Source organism: Myotis brandtii, unplaced genomic scaffold (assembly GCF_000412655.1).
Source record: "Myotis brandtii unplaced genomic scaffold, ASM41265v1 scaffold278, whole genome shotgun sequence".
Classification (NCBI taxonomy): Eukaryota; Metazoa; Chordata; class Mammalia; order Chiroptera; family Vespertilionidae; genus Myotis; species Myotis brandtii.
This window is the reverse complement of record NW_005360594.1, coordinates 1,122,891-1,142,431: the sequence shown is the minus strand read 5'-3', so window position 1 is coordinate 1,142,431 and position 19,541 is coordinate 1,122,891. Positions and strand designations below refer to the sequence as shown.

General features: G+C 37.6%; 1 protein-coding gene across 5 annotated transcripts in view; it reads right to left on the bottom strand.

Moving 5' to 3' along the window:
- The window catches only part of RAB3GAP1 (RAB3 GTPase activating protein subunit 1 (catalytic)), an 88,293-nt gene that overhangs the window by 7,045 nt on the left and 61,707 nt on the right, over positions 1 to 19,541 (bottom strand). For 3 of the 5 annotated variants that reach the window (XM_005868871.2, XM_005868872.2, XM_014541777.1), the window contains exons 18-22: positions 10,357 to 10,494; positions 6,125 to 6,352; positions 2,366 to 2,462; positions 2,168 to 2,271; positions 1,913 to 2,028 (exon numbers count right to left, since the gene is read on the bottom strand). In XM_005868871.2, coding sequence (XP_005868933.1) covers positions 1,913 to 2,028; positions 2,168 to 2,271; positions 2,366 to 2,462; positions 6,125 to 6,352; positions 10,357 to 10,494 — 683 coding nt within the window. Of the gene's footprint in view, positions 1 to 1,912; positions 2,029 to 2,166; positions 2,272 to 2,365; positions 2,463 to 6,124; positions 6,353 to 10,356; positions 10,495 to 19,541 lie in introns of those variants that run through there. The other 2 variants (XR_001362603.1, XM_014541778.1) reach the window with 2 other exon arrangements.

The window sequence follows — 19,541 nt, the reverse complement described above, 5'->3', positions numbered from 1 at the left end:
GGAAACTAAGGAGGAAATAAACAAATGAGACTACATCTAATAAAAAGCTTCTGCACAGCAAAAGAAACCATCAACAAAATGAAAAGGGAGCCTATTGTATCGGAGAACATATTTGGCAAAGATACATCTGACAAAGGGTTAATATCCAAAATATATAAGGAACTCAAATGACTTAACAAAATGAAGACAAACAATCCAATCAAAAAATGGGCAAAGGACCTAAATAGACACCTCTTCAAAGTGGACATACAGATGGCCAAGAGGCATATGAAAAAATGCTCAAACTCACTGATCATCAGAGAGATGCAAATTAAAATAACTATGAGGTATCACCTCACATCTGTCAGGTGATACTATCAACAAATTAACAAATGACAAGCTGGTGAGGATGTGGAGAAAAGGAAACCCTACTACACTGCTGGTGGGATTGCAGACTGGTGCAGTCATTATGGAAAACAGTATGGAGTTCCCTCAAAAAATTAAATATGGAACTACCATTTGACCTAGTGATCCCACTTCTAGGAATATATCCTAAGAGACCCAAAACACCAATCAGAAAAAACATGCACCATGTTCATAGCAGTGCAATTATACAATAGCTAAGACTGAAAACAGTACAAGTGCCCATCAGTAGATGAGTGGATAAAAAAAAACTGTGGTACATTTACACTGTGGAATACTATGCAGCAGTAAAAAAAAAAGAGAGAGAAAAAAGAAAAGGATCTTTTACCCTTTAAGACAGCATGGAGGGATCTGGAGCAGGGGTCCTCAAACTACGGCCCGCGGGCCACATGCAAATACAAATATTGTATTTGTTCCCGTTTTGTTTTTTTACTTCAAAATAAGATATGTGCAGTGTGCATAGGAATTTGTTCATAGTTTTTTTTTAAACTATAGTCCGGCCCTCCAATTTGAGGGACGACAGTGAACTGGCCCCCTGTTTAAAAAGTTTGAGGACCCCTGATCTGGAGAGTATTATGCTAAGTGAAATAAGCAGTCAGAGGAAGACAAGTATCACATAATCTCACTCATATGTGGAATCTAATTAACAAAATAAACTGATGAACAGAGTGGATCCAGAAAAGGAAAAAAAAGGCATTTTCAAGAACAAAGAAAGCTGGGAGAAAATTTCACTCAACAAAAGATATAAAATTCAAACAAAATCTTGTTAGAAGCTATAGCAAATGCCTTGTCATAGACTATTAATTTTCTAGCATCAATAATGCCATTCCTTGTGAAAAGGCTACTGACGATGTTAACATTATAACAAATTCAAGCTACTGAAGTAGCTAATTTGGAAACACTTTATCACACATTAAAGCAACATGTCCTTTCAATGGGCACAAACAGACAGGGGCTCACACTGACGGCTCCCTTGATAATGATGCTGCCAGGAGAAGAAGACTGGCCCAGCCATTTGCCTCATCCTGGAGAGGCTACCGGTCACTCTCCAAACATATCTGCAAGGTGCACAGTAAATGCACCTTTGCTCTCACAGGTATTTTTAAAAAATTAAATGAATATTGAGCAGAACTACAGTTGCAGAACCCCTCAGACTGTGGTTAAGGAACAGTGAGAGCTGAAAGCAAAGCTCTGGGTATTGCTAGTGACAGCGTCAATAATGGCTTCTCCTCAGGTGCAGGCACCACGCCTCCGGGAGCAAACAAGGACTTTGCTGGGAAGAGAGACCTGGTAGACTTGCTTCTGCAAGTGGGAGCAATGGAAACACCTAGAAAGTACTCAGAAATACGGTAGAGGTCAAATCCTATGATAATTATTTCTCTGAATCTGGCTAATGCTGGCAAATAATAGGAGAGTATCACAAAGAATCTCAATATTTCATTAACATTTTCTAAAGCAGTGGTGGATTTTCCTACTGCAGACAAAAATGAGCGCGTCAAATAGCAATTACCTTTCGAGATCTTCCTTTTCCTCCTCTTGTTCACATTTCTCAGTTCCAAACTTGGCTTTCAGTGAGCGGGCTCTAGCAATTAGGGCTTCCACATTAGTAATTTGATGGATGATTTCCTAACAGTAGAAAAGAGAAAGTCATAACATTGGAAAACGGCAAAGAAAGGCAAAGCCTTTTAAAATGTTTCTTTAAAGTAATTACTGCCCACTGGGAAGAGAGAGTACTTGACGAGATGCTGACAGTCACCCAACTTACTTCTAGTTTCTTGTCTTCCGGATTGGGAAAGTGCAGGACTTTGCTGGAATGGGATATTATCTGCTTGATAATCTTCTTAACGGAAGAAATGTTTTCCAGACTTTCTATTAGAAAGATCAAAACCATCATTAAATAAGTTAGACAAAATACACTTTCATTTTAGAAATGAACTAATTACTATTCAAGTAAGACATTTACCTTCTTCCTTTACCTTGAGTACGGCTGCATGAATTACACAAGGTAGCAGGTGCCGAGCGAGGTCTGCAGGTTTCTGCATTGCCAGATAGTGCAGCACCTGGAGGAGGCACAGACTCAGATAAATGATCAATGCAGCTGCCTATGAATAAAGCAGCCATTTACGAAACAAAAAATCCTCTGGACCAGTGATTTTCAACTTTTTTCATCTCATGGCACACATAAACTCATTACTAGAATTCTGCAGCACACCAAAAAATATATTTTTTGACAATCTGACAAAAAAAATAGGTATAATTTTGATTCATTCACACCAGACGGCTATTGTGTTGGCTGCTGCCATTTTTTTATTTGACAATCTAAGAGGAAAGAGATCAGTGTCCCTGACTAAATGGTCAGGTGTTGCACATTTTAAAAATTATTGCAGCACACCGGCTGCTTTGGACCACTGAACTCACATCTATAACAAAAGTAGAGAAGAGCTCTTTTCTCTTAGTATCTACCCCTACATTCCAGGTAAATAGCTACTACTTCCAAAGATAAGAATAATGTTACTGAAGACAACTGCATACTTCTGTCTTCAATAAGGGTTAATATTCTCATATCCCCCATCCCCACTTCCATATGTAATGCATACAAATTAATAAAAACTACCTGTAAATCATACCACCTAGGGATAGAATTTTTAATGGTGGAACATTTTCATTCCAGAATTTTTCAAAATATCAAGTACACATAACATTAAATGAACTAATATTAAGTGTCTAAAATACTGTTTGTGACCTGTTTTTCTCACTTATTATTTCTAAACATTTCTAGTGACCCTCCATTGATTTTTTTGGGTTGGTTGTTTTATTGTCTTTTTTTTCTAAAATGGAAATTGTTTTACTTTTCTGATTTAAAAAAATACAGCATTTTTATCATGCAGATTGACTCTTCTTTCTATGGGGGTAGAGGGCCCGGGTGACATTACCTCACTGGTGCTTGGCCAGAATTCCATACTGGTTGATTAAGATTATGTATTTGGGAGAGGTTAAAACTGCAACAGATAAGGTATTAACCAGGTTTGATGTCAGTGGCTTTTATGTAGCACAAGTGATGCCATTTTCTTCCTTTTTTAAAATTTTCTTGGATTGCAGTTTTAAACATTAGTTCTGTTTTAGTGTTTTGATTTTGAATCCTCACCGGAGGATATGTTTTTATTGGTTTTTTGATTTTTGTTTTTAGAGAGAGGGGAAAGGAGAGAGAGAGAGGAAGAGAAGGGAAGGGAAGGGAAGGGAAGGGAAGGGAAGGGAAGGGAAGGGAAGAGAAGAGAAGAGAAGAGAAGAGAAGAGAAGAGAAGAGAAGAGAAGAGAAGAGAAGAGAAGAGAAGAGAAGAGAAGAGAAGAGAAGAGAAGAGAAGGAGGAGAGGGAAGGAGAGAAGGAGGGAGAGGAGAGGCAGAGGGAGAGACATTGATTGGTATGTGCTGGACCAGAAATCAAATCCACAACCTTTTGGTATGCGGGATGATGTTCCAACCAACTGAGCCACCTAACCAGGGATAGTGTTTTGATTTTTCTTCAAGGACTCTGATAAAATGAGTATTATTCCTACTTTTCCTATTTTCCATTTCTACTACTTTCTCTCCAACCCACTTTAGTCCTTTTGCCACTTTTTCTTGATGCCTTTTATTATATTTCAATATGAATCTACTCTCTCTTGGGTCCTTTGTCATTTAGTCTTTATTTTTGATACGGTGTCTTTTTCTTCTATTTCTATATTGAGTTAAACCAGCTGTGGTTTCACTACTTTGCAGAGTTTTGGGGTCCATTTTTGCTCTTGGTTTTAGTATTTCTGATTAAAAGTGATTTTTCATATCCCCAATGCTTGTTTAAAGATATCTGATTCAGCATGTATGGTGTGTTGTTAACAATTTTCTGCTTCATGGTCAATTTTCTGGGAAATGTTTTCATTAGCTAACTGACCCACCTGCATTTTGTTTTTTTATAGTTTTGTATGGATGTGGTCTGCTCTTTAGTATACCTAGTCATACCATAATTTGAAAGTGCCCCTTCTCTGCAGTTTCTTTAAAGGACAGCAGAGGATGAGGGAGGTTAATGTTATTTTTTTGTTTTTTTTCTTTTATTATTTTATTGATTTGGGAGAGGAAGGATGAGGGAGAGAGGGATAGAAACATCAATGATGAAAGAGAATCACGCCCCTTACAGGGCATTGAGCCCGAAACCCAGGCATGTGCCCTAACCGGGAATCAAACCGTGACCTCCTAGTTCACAGATCGACACTCTACCAAGCCACACTGGCCAGGCAGTTGACAAGCCTTGTTTGTCTTTCACTTCTGCATGAGCCTTAATTTCCCTCTCATTTCCTTCTTTCCCATCATTTCTTTATCTAAGGGGTATCAACCCTTCTCTATATATCTGGTTTCCCAAGACAGTGTCTCTGAGTGTTCACTTCTCGTCCAGCTTACTTTAAGCCTCTCCCTGTAGCCATGCTGTGAACTATCAAGCTCTACCTGTACCAAGTACTTTCGAGCCCAGTGTTAAGCTCTCTCTTTCTGGGGTGACTCTGTGCTCTGTCTGTATCCCTCAGCTCTTCTTAAAAGTCCCTGTCCACACACTCCTGCAGCAATGGGAACTCCATTGGAATTTGGCTTGTTTCTCTAATTATAGTTTTAATTTGAAGATCACTGTAATCTCTGTCTCCTAGTAATGCTTAAGGCATGGATTTATTTATTACTTATTAAGTGCATGGGATTATTTGGGAGGCCGGTGGATGGTGGGTAGGAGGGTATGTGGGGCAATTTGATATCAGGCAGCTACCACCATTCATTAGAATTCCAAATATTTTTTAGTAATTGAAGAGCAGTTCACTAAATGATCATACCATAATTTATCGAACCAAGCTTATTTTTTTTAAATATATTTTTATTGATTTTTCACAGAGAGGAAGAGAGAGGGATAGAGAGTTAGAAACATCAATGAGAGAGAAACATCGATCAGCTGCCTCTTGCACACCTCCTACTGGGGATGTGCCCGCAACCAAGGTACATGCCCTTGGCCGGAATCGAACCTGGGACCTTTCAGTCCGCAGGCCGATGCTCTATCCACTAAGCCAACCCAGTCAGGGTGAACCAAGCTTATTTTTGGTAACTTTGGTTATATGCACTTTTCACTAAAAAAAACTTTGCTGGACATCATTCTTGTACATTGACCTTTACATATTTCTTATTATTTCCTTAATAAATTTCTTGGTAGTAGAATTGCTAGGTCAAAGGACATGAACATTTTTTAAGGTTTTTGATATATGCTGTGAGATGAGACAGTCCAATGGTAAGCATTCTACATAAAATATGGATATCTTGCCCTAACCAGTTTGGCTCAGTGGATAGAGCGTTGGCCTGCAGACTGAAGGGTCCCAGGTTCGATTCCGGTCAAGGGCATGTACCTTGGTTGCAGGCACATTCCCAGTGGGGGGTGTGCAGGAGGCAGCTGATCGATGTTTCTCTCTCATCGATGTTTCTAACTCTCAATTCCCTCTCCTTTCTTCTCTGTAAAAAATCAATAAAATATATTAAAAAAAAATATGGATATCTTATTTTTGGGCCTAACTGCAACTAATTCTAAAATCTTAAGTGTAAACAGTAGATACATAAAAGGCTTATTAAATTTCAATGCTTTGCTTCTCATGTCTATGATAGTGGGTTTTTAAAATGCTAGAACAATAACTACCACTTTAGTGTTAGATACCCAAACCTCAGTTACCTTTTCTGCTTCCCGCGTATCATCAAAGAGTCTCCTTTGCCTTCTGGCAGGAACTGGCTTAGCTGTTTCCCAGGCTTCCACCCACATGTTGCTTGGAATCTTCATTCGGGCACTCAGTTCTCCTTTCAGAACCGTGTTTCCCTTTTCATCAATCACTTCCTCTTCAATGTAATCCCGGGGTGAGTACCACCTCACAAAGTCTTCCAGACAGCAACCTGGATTAGCTGCCTAAATCAAGGCCAAAAATTCAGCAGAACCAAATATAAGTCAACAGTTACTGATAAACCTGTTTGAAGTCATACTTTCTCTTTCACAAAAAGCCTACCTAATCTTTATAAAATCTAATATGTAACATGAGTTTGGGTGTCACCTCGAAAACAGATCAAATGTTAAAATACCAAAAGCATTTTACTTTTGCTGTCTCTATAGAAAAAGAAAATACTTCCATTTGATGAATTTGGAAATAAAAATTTTATGTAAAGTGAAAATAATTCTCTTAAACAGATAAGTTACATAGTTTAAAATTATAGCATAACTACTCAAAACTTAGAAAAGTATCAAATAAGTGCAGGTCATGTAAATTAAATAATACACAACATGAAAAAATAACAACCTAATAATGGGAAAATTCTGCTCTTTTTTCCCCTCAATAAATCAATACCGCAGTAAGTATCAGCTAACCTCAAAAATGTTCTATTCAGCCATCAAATTCTTGTGCTTTATGTACAACATTACTCTCACATAAACTGCTTTTGTGCTGTTAAGGAATTGAAATTCAAACTATTATTGTTCAGGTTTCTCAAATCTAACTAATTAAATTTTCACTCAGTGGATAATTCTATAGAATTTACAAGGTTGTATTTCAAAATCCTTTAAGTAATTCCACATTCAAGCCTGGAATAAAAGTAGAGGCTTCCCAGTGTTAGTAGTAAGGCACAGACTTCTCTTTTGCAAGTGTACAGTAATATATTAGCAGAGTACTAAGGATAGGTATATGTATTATCCCAGCCGTGGGCAAACTACAGCCCGCGGGCCGGATCTGGCCCGTTTTAAATGAATAAAACTAAAAAAAAAAAAAGACCGTACCCTTTTATGTAATGATGTTTACTTTGAATTTATATTAGTTCACACAAACACTCCATCCATGCTTTTGTTCCGGCCCTCCGGTCCAGTTTAAGAACCCATTGTGGCCCTCGAGTCAAAAAGTTTGCCCACCTCTGTATTATCCCCTAATACTCAAAGGATAGGTGTACACACATTAAACACGTACCTTTTGGTTATATTGTCTACCACAACATAATCTTCCTGTATGAGTACTATATTTAATTGCCTGAAATAGTAAGTCATGTAAACATCAACAAAGAAGTGCTAAGCGGAAGGTCATTTTCTTTCTTTTTGAATTAAATTAACCTCAGACCAAAATGCAAACAGACTTGAAGAGAATGGCTAGTCTTAAATGTGAAGAGCAAAACTGTTAATTCTTGCTTCTTGAGCTCACTGGCTACCAGCTTAACCATCCCTAACACTTTAGGAAATCCCTCTGAGGGGATAAGGAATCAGAGGAGGGTCCTTAACCCAGTCAACAACATAAACTTCTGAGGCAGGGGTGGGGAACCTTTTTTCTGCCAAGGGCCATTTGGATATTTATAACATCATTTGAGGGCCACATAAAATTATCAACTTAAAAATTAGTCTGCTATATTTGGTCAAACATTTAATTAACTCACCCCTAATGCCTTGGCAGGGCCAGACCAAATGATTTCTCAGGTCTTATACGGCCTGCAGACTGGGCGTTCCCCACCCCTGTTAAGGGCTATGGCATCATGGCAACAACTACTGCTGTGAACTGCAAAAGGTCAAGATTACTGCATGAATCAGGATTCATGCACAAAGATCTGGATATTAACCAGGCAATACCACACCCACTGAGAACATCTTAGGAACCCAGAAATAGGCCTTGAGTGAAGAGTGAAAACTTAAAAAAGAAAATAATATTGAACTCCTGTACCACAGAATGTGTTTTAAAAAAAAAAAAGACAGCTTACACCACATTCTTCTCTCTGGTTGTTCTTCCAATACCAGGCTAAACAAACCGCTACCAGGAGAAGGTCAAGGCGCACTTCAGCTCTGGCTTGTCTTTGTTCTACTGTTCTAGGTATGCATCCAAGGGCATGCTCGTGAACAGGCCCTGTGCTTCTGGGGTTGTAAGGTGTAGGTACCTCAGGTCCCTCTCAGCATTCATCCAAAGCTCTGGGGACGCTCCCAAGGGCCCCTAAAGCAAGTCACCCCTACGCAAAAAGGGAGAGGCAACCATATCTATTTTAGAGTGACTACATATTTCCTTAAATATGTGACCTGATTCCTGCGTAGGGACAGATGTGTAAAAAAGGCTATTTGAAATAGTCTATTCTCTGATTAAAACAATGTTATGAGAGGTTGGTAGGTGCCCAGGTTAATCCAAAAGAGTCTAATGAACTCTAGTTTTGCTGAAGCAGTGTTGAAGGCATTATATAGAACCTTACCATCAGGAGCCGATATGTTTCTATGGGGAAAAGCTTTTACAGTTCCAATTTGGATTTCATTCTGTACTTGCCTCTGCAAGGATACTGTGGTAGGGCAAGGACAGATGAATATGAAGGCAGGCAGAGGTCAGGTAACGGGCCAGAGTGGCTCAGTGGTTGAGCGTCGCCCCATACACCAAAGTGTTGTAGGTTCAATTCCCGGTCAGGGCACATACCTAGGTTGCAGATTCCACCCCTGGCCGGGGTGCTTACGGGAGGCGATTGATCGATGTTTCTGTCTCACATCAATGTTTCTCTCTCTCTCTAAAAATAATCAATAAGGACATAAACTCGGGTGAGGATTAAAAGAAACAACAACAAAAGAGCCACTGGGCAGGCTAGTACTGCCTACTATGCACACACTCCCTAAGCCAATTCTCTTATTTACTTTTTTGATTTAACACATGCCCTGAGAGCCAAATGATTTTTCACTCTCTCAGGAATTGAACCTGCAACCTTTTGGGATTATGGGACAACGCTACAACCAACTGAGCCACACCGGCCAGGATCCAACTGACTTCTATTTATTCACTGTGCCAACTGTTTGTTTTAAAACAACACATCTCTCTTTCTTATTTCACAGCACAAAATAACTCACACATTTTATGTATCGTTTGTCTCTAAGGAAAACAGGCAGCTCTGAAGAGGTTTACTAAAGATTGTTTCTTTTAGAAAATATGGGGGGAATAAGCAGGGAATAAGAGGCTTCCTTTTACTGTCACAAACCTGCTAGCTGGGAAGATGAAAGTGCCATGTGTTTTCATGGGTGTTTATGTTGGAGAAACTCACACTCAGGCTGGCCTGTAGCACAGAGCAGAACTGAGGAGGGGTGTGGAATGGGGGCGTGGGGTCCATCATGGTGCAGTGGAGTAAGGAGGAAAGTCTGTGTCTGGGAGACAGTTCTGGGGATCAGCAGTAAAAAGGAAGCCCTGTGGCCCAATGGGCTACCCACTTAGTTTTCAAAAATATATACATATACTTGTCTCTTCTTTTAAAAATAAGTAATAATAATAATAAAGACTTTCCTTCATCCTGGGTTTTTTAGCTAGCAAGCTAAATGTCATCATTCTCTGAATTCTCTATGGTCTAGATACAGGCCTAAAATGAGTAGGGAGCAAATGCCTACTCATCCTAAATGGGGACTCATCTGAGAAACCTGCCATGACCCACTCAGTAGAGTTAGTCCCCTCTTAGACCTGCCTTCATAAAAGAACTCATCACACACTTATTTACACAACCTCAACAGACTGTAACTGAGAATAAACACTGTATTTCTTACTTATCTAATCACAGTGCAAGTCACAAAGTAGAATATCAAAGGCCTGTTGAACGAAGAAACCTATGTTAAATCCTAAGGGTTTCCTAAAAACCTTGCATGATATTGGCTGAACACACACAAAGGAGGAAGACATTCCAATGCAGATAAAAAATTATTCAAGTTTCAACTTTCAACTATTATTCAAAGATTGTTCTTTGCTTTTTTTAAACTCAAGAAGCAACTCTGAATACAACCTTTAGGGGATAGAAGCGGGATGTTATTAACTACTAATGAACTAAAAGCTTTTAATAAAAAGGACATTCAGGTCTTCATACTACTTTATTGAGTGACTTTCACAGCTTTATCCCAGAATAACTCAAAATAGAATCCTGAGCCCTGACAGTGTGACCCACCTTAAAAGACTCCATATCTGACAGCAGACAGGCGCTCTGCATGCGTGCCCGGAGGTGAGCCCCTTCCGCGGAGGTGCCCAATTTAGCTAGAACCTCCGACTGCTCCTCTAGCAGGTCTTCTGTCATAGGTGCTGGCTCCTGTGAAGCACAAAAGGACAAAGCTCAGCAACAGCCTTTGTGTAGACAAAGCAGGGCTATGAAAATAGAACAAAGACAACACTTATTTCAGCTCTAGTAGTCCCAAGGTATGTACAGAAAAAATTTCAGAGAAATTCACAAGTTTTCTGGAACCTACATATAAATGTACCAAATTAACAAGAATGAATATGACTTTCAGGGTCTCTCCAACCCCAACAAATAAGATTATCACGTTCCCCTTGGTGAGGACTGATGCTAAAAGACAGAGAAATTTGGGTGCACTGAACATTTTTCTGCCTGTTAATGATACAGAAATAACATCCCAATGAGATTTTTTATGTAGGATATCACTAGTTGCTATAAGGTTTTTATTGTAACTAATAAGAGAAGAAAATTGATATATATGAAAATTAAAGGCAAATGAATTGAACCCCAACCAAAAGCCCCCAAATAAATTAAGTTTTATGTTGCAGGAGTTGCTTTGAGTTTCGGTTCAAAAGATATTCTAATTACTAATTCCCATAAGAAGTTGTGGATTTTTTGTTTTGGGAATCAGAGACATTATATATTTTAGTGGTAAGCCCCCCGCTCCCCCCCCCCAAAAAAAAAGCTAAGGCAAATCTAAAGGAGGGTACACTGTAGAATCATTAAAAGAGTGACAGAAAACATCACGAAACTTTCAAAGGGCTTTAGGAAAGTTCTCTGAGAACTGATTTCATTAGATTTTATTGCAATATTAAGAACTCAACAATCCAGAGAGTAACCAAACAAAGCTCTCCTGTTTTGCAGTTAAAGTCAGAAAAAAACTGAACTTTTCTATTCTTAGATAATAGAATAAGATGTAGAAGTGTTTGGAGTATTTGTCAATGGATTTCTTCTAGATTTCAGGAGCTGACTATAAACCAGGGTTTCTCAGCCTTAGTACTACTGGCGTTTTAGGCTGGGTAACTCTCTGTCATGGGCCTGTCCTATGCATTGCAGGGTGTTCAGCAGCATCTCTGGCCTCAACCTACTAGATACAAGTGGTACCATTCCACCTCTTGACAACAACAAAAATGTTTCCAGACATAGCCAAATTTCCCTGGGGGCAAAATCACTCCCCAGTTGAGAACCACTGCCTTGAGGACAAATAATTTTCACAACTATCTGTCATAAATACAGAAGCATGGTAAAGCTATGGCATTCAAAACACAGCAACAAATAAAAGAAAATGACTTTTTTTTTTGTATCATCCTAATTTTTTTAAACAAACCTAAAACTTTCAAACACTGCAGACGAGAATATATTATTGTTGGCTTCTCAGACAATCTGGCAACCAATACATGGCAAGCACTTATAATCATGTCCTCTGATGCAGTAATTCCAGTTCTAGTAATATCACTACAGCACTATTTATAAAGTGTAAAAAGTGGAAAGAATATGGATATACAGTAAGAGGGAAATGGTTTGATATAGGAAAAATGGGAAGGAACTGCTTTAACAGTGATTACCTCTGGATTATAAAATTATGAGTTTTTGTTTTCCTTTCTCTACAATGAACATGCATCACTTTTAGTCTCACACTGATACTGAAGGTTGAGTAGTAATTGGAAAAACAACATGACAGTGGGGTTAAGAGTCTGCCCTTGTGTATGAATCCCAGCTCTATGACCTTGGACAATCACTCAAGCATTCAATGTCGCACTGCTGTGAAGAATAAATCCTGGCACACGCTTAATAAATGCTACCACTTAGAGATAAAATACTTAGGGTGGTAAAAGCTTCATACTCTACTTTCTCTATGGTACCAAAATGCCTCAGTCAAATTAAAAAATTATATGAATCTCAAGAGAAGAGGCCTGCCTTCCTTCTATAAAAGGGAGCTAGCCCTGAAATCACAGGATGGGTGGGAAGGAAGGAGATGTTGAAAGGATACTGACTACCCTTCCAATGTGGAAATTCCAGGCCAACTATAAGTGAAGGACATGATCAAGAGAAATATAGGCAGCAAGTAGCATGAGGACCATACATTTTCATATATACAACTTCTGAATATGCCCAAAGCTTTCTCATATGCATGATCTCATAGGCTCATTGAGAGGTGGTCAGAGCATTTTACAAGTGATGAAATTGAGGTACAGAGATAAAATGCCTTGCCCAAGATCATCAAGTAGCAAAACTACCAAGTAGCAAACTCAACAGGGCATCTAGGACACCTGTCTGATGCTGACTTTGAGAACTACTAGTTTGTTCCAACCCACTAGCTAAGTACTCTTGCTCTAACAGATTTCCACAGGTATCTGTCCTAGTTAGCCCTGGCTCTGGAGTATTGGGCAACAACTTTAAGCTTCTCTTAGCCATAAATTTTAGGTTGACTTAGTTAGTCTACATGAAAGGACTATGGGTGTGAGTTTAAATTCTTATGAAGCAAGGTCCTATATAGTTTGTGTGTGTGTGTGTGTGTGTGTGTGTGTGTGTGTGTGTGTATGTGTGTGTGTGTGAAGTGGGCAACTGATTAATGGTACATTTTAAGCTAACTTCTAAAGTTTGAAATTATATTGGCTTTAACTGGGATCATTTTGAATTCCAAGCATTTTATATAATCACATATATAATGGTTGAAAATAAGATTAACTTTAAAGGAAGAAAGTAAAATTGATTAAAAAATTGCCCTGATTTCCTAAAGGTAAGATCTAAAAATTAATTTCATAATACATAGGATACATGTTGAGAGAAAAATAAGTCTAAATTATTTCATATTTAGAATATAAATTCAAATGTGGAAACTGAAGCATCTGAAATAAATGAGAGAAGCATAGCCTTTTGAAGAAAAACAAAACTTGAGTTTCCAGAACAACTATCTTGGGTTCTTTATTAATCCAATCAAATCAAGACAATCTGCAACTAGATCATTAGAAACAGGGAGTACTGTTAATTAAAACTTGGAAAAAGAAAGAATATAAAAGATTAACTTTGTTGGACATTTACCTGCCAAATGCTTTTATTCATTTTAAAATTTATTTTTATTGATTTCAGAGAGGAAGGGAGAGGGAGAGCGAAATAGAAACATCAATGATGAAAGAGAATCACTGATCAGCTGCCTCCTGCACACCCCACATTGGGGACTGAGCCAGCAATCCAGGCATGTGCCCTGACGGGGAATCGAACCGTGACCTCCTGGTTCATTCATAGGTTAATGCTCAATTACTGAGCCACATCGGCTGGGCTGCCAAATGCTTTTAAATATGATATGCGATTTAATCCGGAACAACCCAGAGTAATATAAACCATTAGTGGCTTTTAAAGTATTAATATTAGTTTACTAAACAGTAGTTCAGGTATTAAAACTGAAGATACATTAGAACAAGCTAGAAATACTTTTTTCTTCTTGTTAATCATTCATCAGATGACAATTTAACTTTTTTAACAGCTCTTTTGAACTATAATCAACATACAATAATTTATTTACCTTTTAACTTATTTTTCATCCTAACCCGAGGATATGTTTTTATTAATTTGAGAGAGAGAGACACACGAAGGAGAGGAAGAGAGAGAAACATCCATCAGTTGCCTCCTGCATGCACCCCAACCAGGATCGATCCCAAAGCTTAGGTATGTGCCCTGACCAGGAATTGAACCCATGACCTTTTTTTTTTTTTTAAAATATATTTTTATTGATTTCAGAAAGGAAGGGAGAGGGAAAGAGAGACAGAAACATCAATGATGAGAATCACTGATCGTCTGCCTCCTGCATACCCCCTACTGGGAACTGAGCCCGCAACCTGGGCATGTGCCCCGACTGGGAATCAAACCGGGGACCTTTCAATCAGCAGGCCGATGCTCTATCCATTGAACCAAACCAGCTAAGGGGAACCCATGACCTTTTGTTGTACAGTACCACACTCCTATCACTGAGACACACTGACTAGGGCTCAGCATACAATAATTTAGAGTGCATTTGCTAAATATACCCATGAAACAATCAAGATAATGAATATATCCATCACCCCCCCAAATTTTCTTATTTTTGGAACATCCATAAAAAAAAAGAATAAATGATCTGTGATATATCCATAAAATAGAATATTACTAAGCAATAACAATAAATGATTATTGATACATAAAACAATGTGAATCATAATTATGCTAAAAAATTACACCAAAAACAAACCAAAAAAAGCATATTGAAATTACATAAAATTCTAGAAGATGCAAATTAACTTTTTTTTTTTTAAGAGAGAAAAAGGGGCTCGGAGAGAAAACATAGCTTCTAGTAGCAATACTGTTAGTAAGTGGTGATGCCAGGATGTAAATCTAGTTCTACCAGATCCCCAAACCCAGGTCTATACACAAGACCTCAATACCTACTGCATACTTCATAACAAAAGAAGAAAAACATAGATCTGGTTATTTGAATATTCTGCCCTAATACTAAAATTTACTAATAAAACACCTAAATTAATCATTTATTTTTAAAAGGATATAGAAACAAAAAAGCATAAAGCCTGTCAAATAAATCAACTAATCTCTTAAATGATAGATACCTGGCAAAGAAACAATATAAGCATGGATAATAAAGTTAACAGAATTCATGTTTAAAATTACCAAACATCCCAACATCCCACTGGACTATTACAATTCATCAACCCATTTTAGAATATGAAAACGAGTTACAAAAACTTTTAAGTAAATCCTTGCATCTTGAGAAGCAATACTAGCCACTATCCTATATAATAAAAGGCTAATAGACAAATTGTCCCCTTGACCGGGAGTTCGACCAGGGTGCGGTGTCCCACCCCCGGTAGGCTCCCCCACCCCAATCAGGGGCGGGGCTGGCCCACCAACTGCCCGCAGCCCCTTACCCCAGCTGGCCAACCACCTGTAGCCCCTACCCCCGGCCAGCCCAGCCCAATTAGCCCAATTGGGGTCGGCCAGCTGGGCCCCACCTGTGCACGAATTTGTGCACTGGGCCTCTAGTATCTTCTATAACAAAAAGTCCTCCGAAGAATAATAGCTAAAAATTGAGTGCTTACTTTGGACTAGATTCTCTGTTATTAATTTATCACACTTAAAATTCACAATTATCTTATAATGACCTTAATATGCAGGAATAGCATTTTATAAAATACAATACCTACTGATGATATAAAGCTCTCATAAACTAGAAACAGAAGACAACTTCCTTATTAAGATAAATGATATCTATATCAGATGCCCTCGATAATTATCATATGCTTTTCTTCTGAGAAGGATATCCACTATTCAACACTGTACTAGAGGCCTAAGCCAGTGCAATAAGGCAAGAAAAAAAAATTTAGAAGTATAAAGTTTTGAAAATCAAAACTCAAATTGTCTGTATAAACAGATAACATGATTATGTTCACAGATAAACCCAAATAATTAAAAGACTATGAGAGTAATAAGTGAATATAGTAAGATTGCTGGATCCAAGTTCAATACACAAAAACCCAATTCTTTCTACATATCAGGGAAAAACTTATAAAAATTAAATTTAAGAATACCATTTATAGCATTTAAGAAATTACAAAGATTTAAAAATATGTAATGAAAGATATGCAAAACCTCTATGTTGAAAACTATAAAACACTGATAAGTAAAGAAAAAAGGAAAAAAAGAAAAGAAAATGAAAGTGAGAACAAGCCCAGAGTAAGAAGGAAGGAAATAATAAAGATGAGAGCAGAAATAAATGACATAGAGACTACAAAAACAGTACAAAAGATCAAAGAAACCAAGAACTGGTTCTTTGAAAAGATAAATAAGATTTTTTTTTCTTTTCTTAAAAAAATATTTTTATTGATTTCAGAGAGGAAGAGAGAGGGAGAGAGAGTCAGAAACATCAATGATGAGAAAGAATCATTGGTTGGCTGTCTCCTGCATGCCCCACACTGGGGATCCAGCCCAATAACTCAGGCATGTGCCCTGACTGGGAATCAAACTGTGACCTCCTGGTTCAAAGGTCGAAGCTCAATCACTGAGCCATGCTGGCTGGGCAAAATAAACAAGACTGATGAACCTCTAGCCAGATTCATTAAGAAACAAAGAGAGAGCCCAAATAAATAAAATCAGAAATGAAAGAAGTACAGTAACAATTCACAATTCAAACTAAGATACCTAGGAATAAACCTAACCAAGGAGGTAAAAAACCCTTACTCAGAAAACTACAGGACATTGAAAAAAGAGATAGAGGAAGATATAAACAAATGGAAGCATATACCATGTTCATGGATTGGAAGAATTTACATCATTAAAATGTCCTTACTCCTTAAAACAATCAAAAGATTCAATGTAATCCCTATTAAAATACCAACAGCATATTTCACAGATCTAGAACAAATATTCCAAACATTTATATGGAACCAAAAAATACCCAAATAGCCACAGCAATCTAGAGAAAGAAGGACAAAGTTGGAGGTATCCCAATACTGGATATCAAACTCTACTACTAAGCCATTGTAATAAAAACATCCTGGTACTGGCACAAGATCAGGCTATAGACCAATGTAACAGAAAAGAGACCCCAGAAATTGACCCATGCCATTATGGTCAATTAATATTTGACAAAGGAGGCAAGAACATACAATAGAGTAAAGACCGTCTCTTCAATACTGGTTTTAGGAAAATTGGGCAGATATATGCAAAGAAATGAAACTGGACCACTAACTTACACCATACACAATAATAAACTCAAAATGGATAAAAGATTTAAACATAAGGTGGGAAACCATATATATCTTTAAAAAAAAAAGAAAGAAAACCACAGACAGTAAAATCTCAGACATCTCACATAGTAGTATTTTCACCAATCATCACCTCGGGAAAAAGAAACAGGAAAAATGGACCAATGTGACTACATCAAACTAAAAAGCTTATGTGCAGCAAAAGAAACCTCAACAAAATGAGATGGGAACCCACTGTATGGGAGAACATATTTGCCAATGATACATCTGATAAGGGATTAATTTCCAAAATATACAAAGAACTCATACAACTCAACAAAAGGAAGATGAACAATCCAATTAAAAAATGGGCAAAAGAACTGAATAGATACTTCTCCAAAGAGGACATACAGATAGATGGCCAACAGAAATATGAAAAATGTTCAATGTCACTAATCATCAGAGAGAGATAAATTAAAACTACAATGAGGTATCACTTCACACCTGCCAGAATGGCTACCATCAATAAGTCAACAAACAAGTGCTAGTGAGGATGTGGAGAAAATGAACCCTCGTGCACTACTGGTGGGAATGCAGACTGGTGCTGTCACTATGGAAAACAGTATGGAGTTTTCTCAAAAAATTAAAAATGAAACTGCCTTTTGATCCAGCAATCCCACCTCTGGGAATATATCGTAAGAAACTCGAAAGACTATTCAGAAAGAATGTATGCACCCCTATGTTCATTGCAGTGTCATTTACAATAGCTAAGATCTGGAAACGGCCCAAGTGCCCATCAGTAGATGAGTGGATAAAAAAGCTGTGGTAATTTACTCAATGGAATATGATGCGGCTGTAAGAAAGAAGGATCGCTTACCCTTTGAGACAGCATGGATGGACCTGGAGATTATGATGCTAAGCAAAATAAGCCAGGCAGAGCAAGCAAATATCACATGATCTCATGTATATGTGGAATTTAATGAACAAAATAAACTGGTGAACAAAATAGGTCCAGAGGCATGGAAGCATGGAACAGACTGACAGATCTGAGTGGTGAAGGGTGAAGGGTAGGGGCAACGGGAAGATATTAACCAAAGAACATACATACATATATGCATAGTTTATGGACACAGACAATAGTGTGGAGTGAGGTTAGGGAGGACAAAGGGGTGGGGCTATGGGGGACTTCTGTAATATTGTCAACAATAAATAAAAAAAGAAAGAAAAGGAAAGACATTTCTTGTTCATGGAACTCAATATTGTTAAGATTTCAGTTCTCTCTAAATTGATTTATAAATTCAATGCAATATGATTCAAAATTCCAGCAGGATTATTTTGCATGTGGAAACTGACAAGCTGATTCTCAAATTTACAAAACAAACAACAACAACAAAAGAAATAAAAAAATGCGAAGGACAGCTAAGAAAATTTTGAAGAACAAAGAAGATTTATACTACAAAATAGAAACACTTATTATAAAGCCACAGTGATAAAAAAAATAGTGCATTATTGGCATAAGGACAGACAAAGAGACGAACGGAACATAATAATCAATTCAGAAACAGACCAACACACATACAGTCACATGATTTACAACAAAGACATCACTGCCACTCTGTGGGAAAAGATAGGTCTTTTGAATAATAATGTAGAAACAGAAAAAAAGAGAATCTTAACCTTTTCCTTATACCAGTCAGTTTGAGGTGGATCACAAATATAAGCAAGATAGGTAAAATAATAAAGCTTCCAGAAAAATACATGAGACTATCTCCAGGACATTGAAGTAGTTAAAGATTTCTTAAATGGGAGACAAAAGCACTATCCACATAAGAAACATACTGTTAGATCAGACTTTATTAAAATTAAGAATACCCATTTAACTAAAGGCATCATTTAAAAAGTGAATAAGCAAGTCAGAGATTAAGAGAAATTACTTGTAATACATAAATATGACTAAGGACTCATATCCAGAATATATGAAGAATTCCTACCAAGCAATAAAAAAAAGGCAACTAATTTTTTTTTAAATTGGCAAAAGCTGTCCTGGCCGGGTGGCTCAGTTGGTTAGAGCATCATCCTGTACACCAAAAGGTTGGAGGATTTGATCCCCAGTTGGGGTGCATAAAGGAGGCAACTGATAGATGTTTCTCTCTCACATCGATGTTTCTCTCTCCCTTCCTTCCTTTCTCTCTAAAATTAATAAAAACATATCCTTAGGTGAGGATTTAAAAAAAAAGGCAAGACCTTAAATAGGCACTTCGCCAAGAAGATACCCAAATGGGCAATAAATATATGAAAATGTATTCAGTATCATTATTCATTAGGGAAATGTAAAAACATGAGATACTACTACATACCCAACAGAAAGGCAATCATTTAAATGACTAAAAT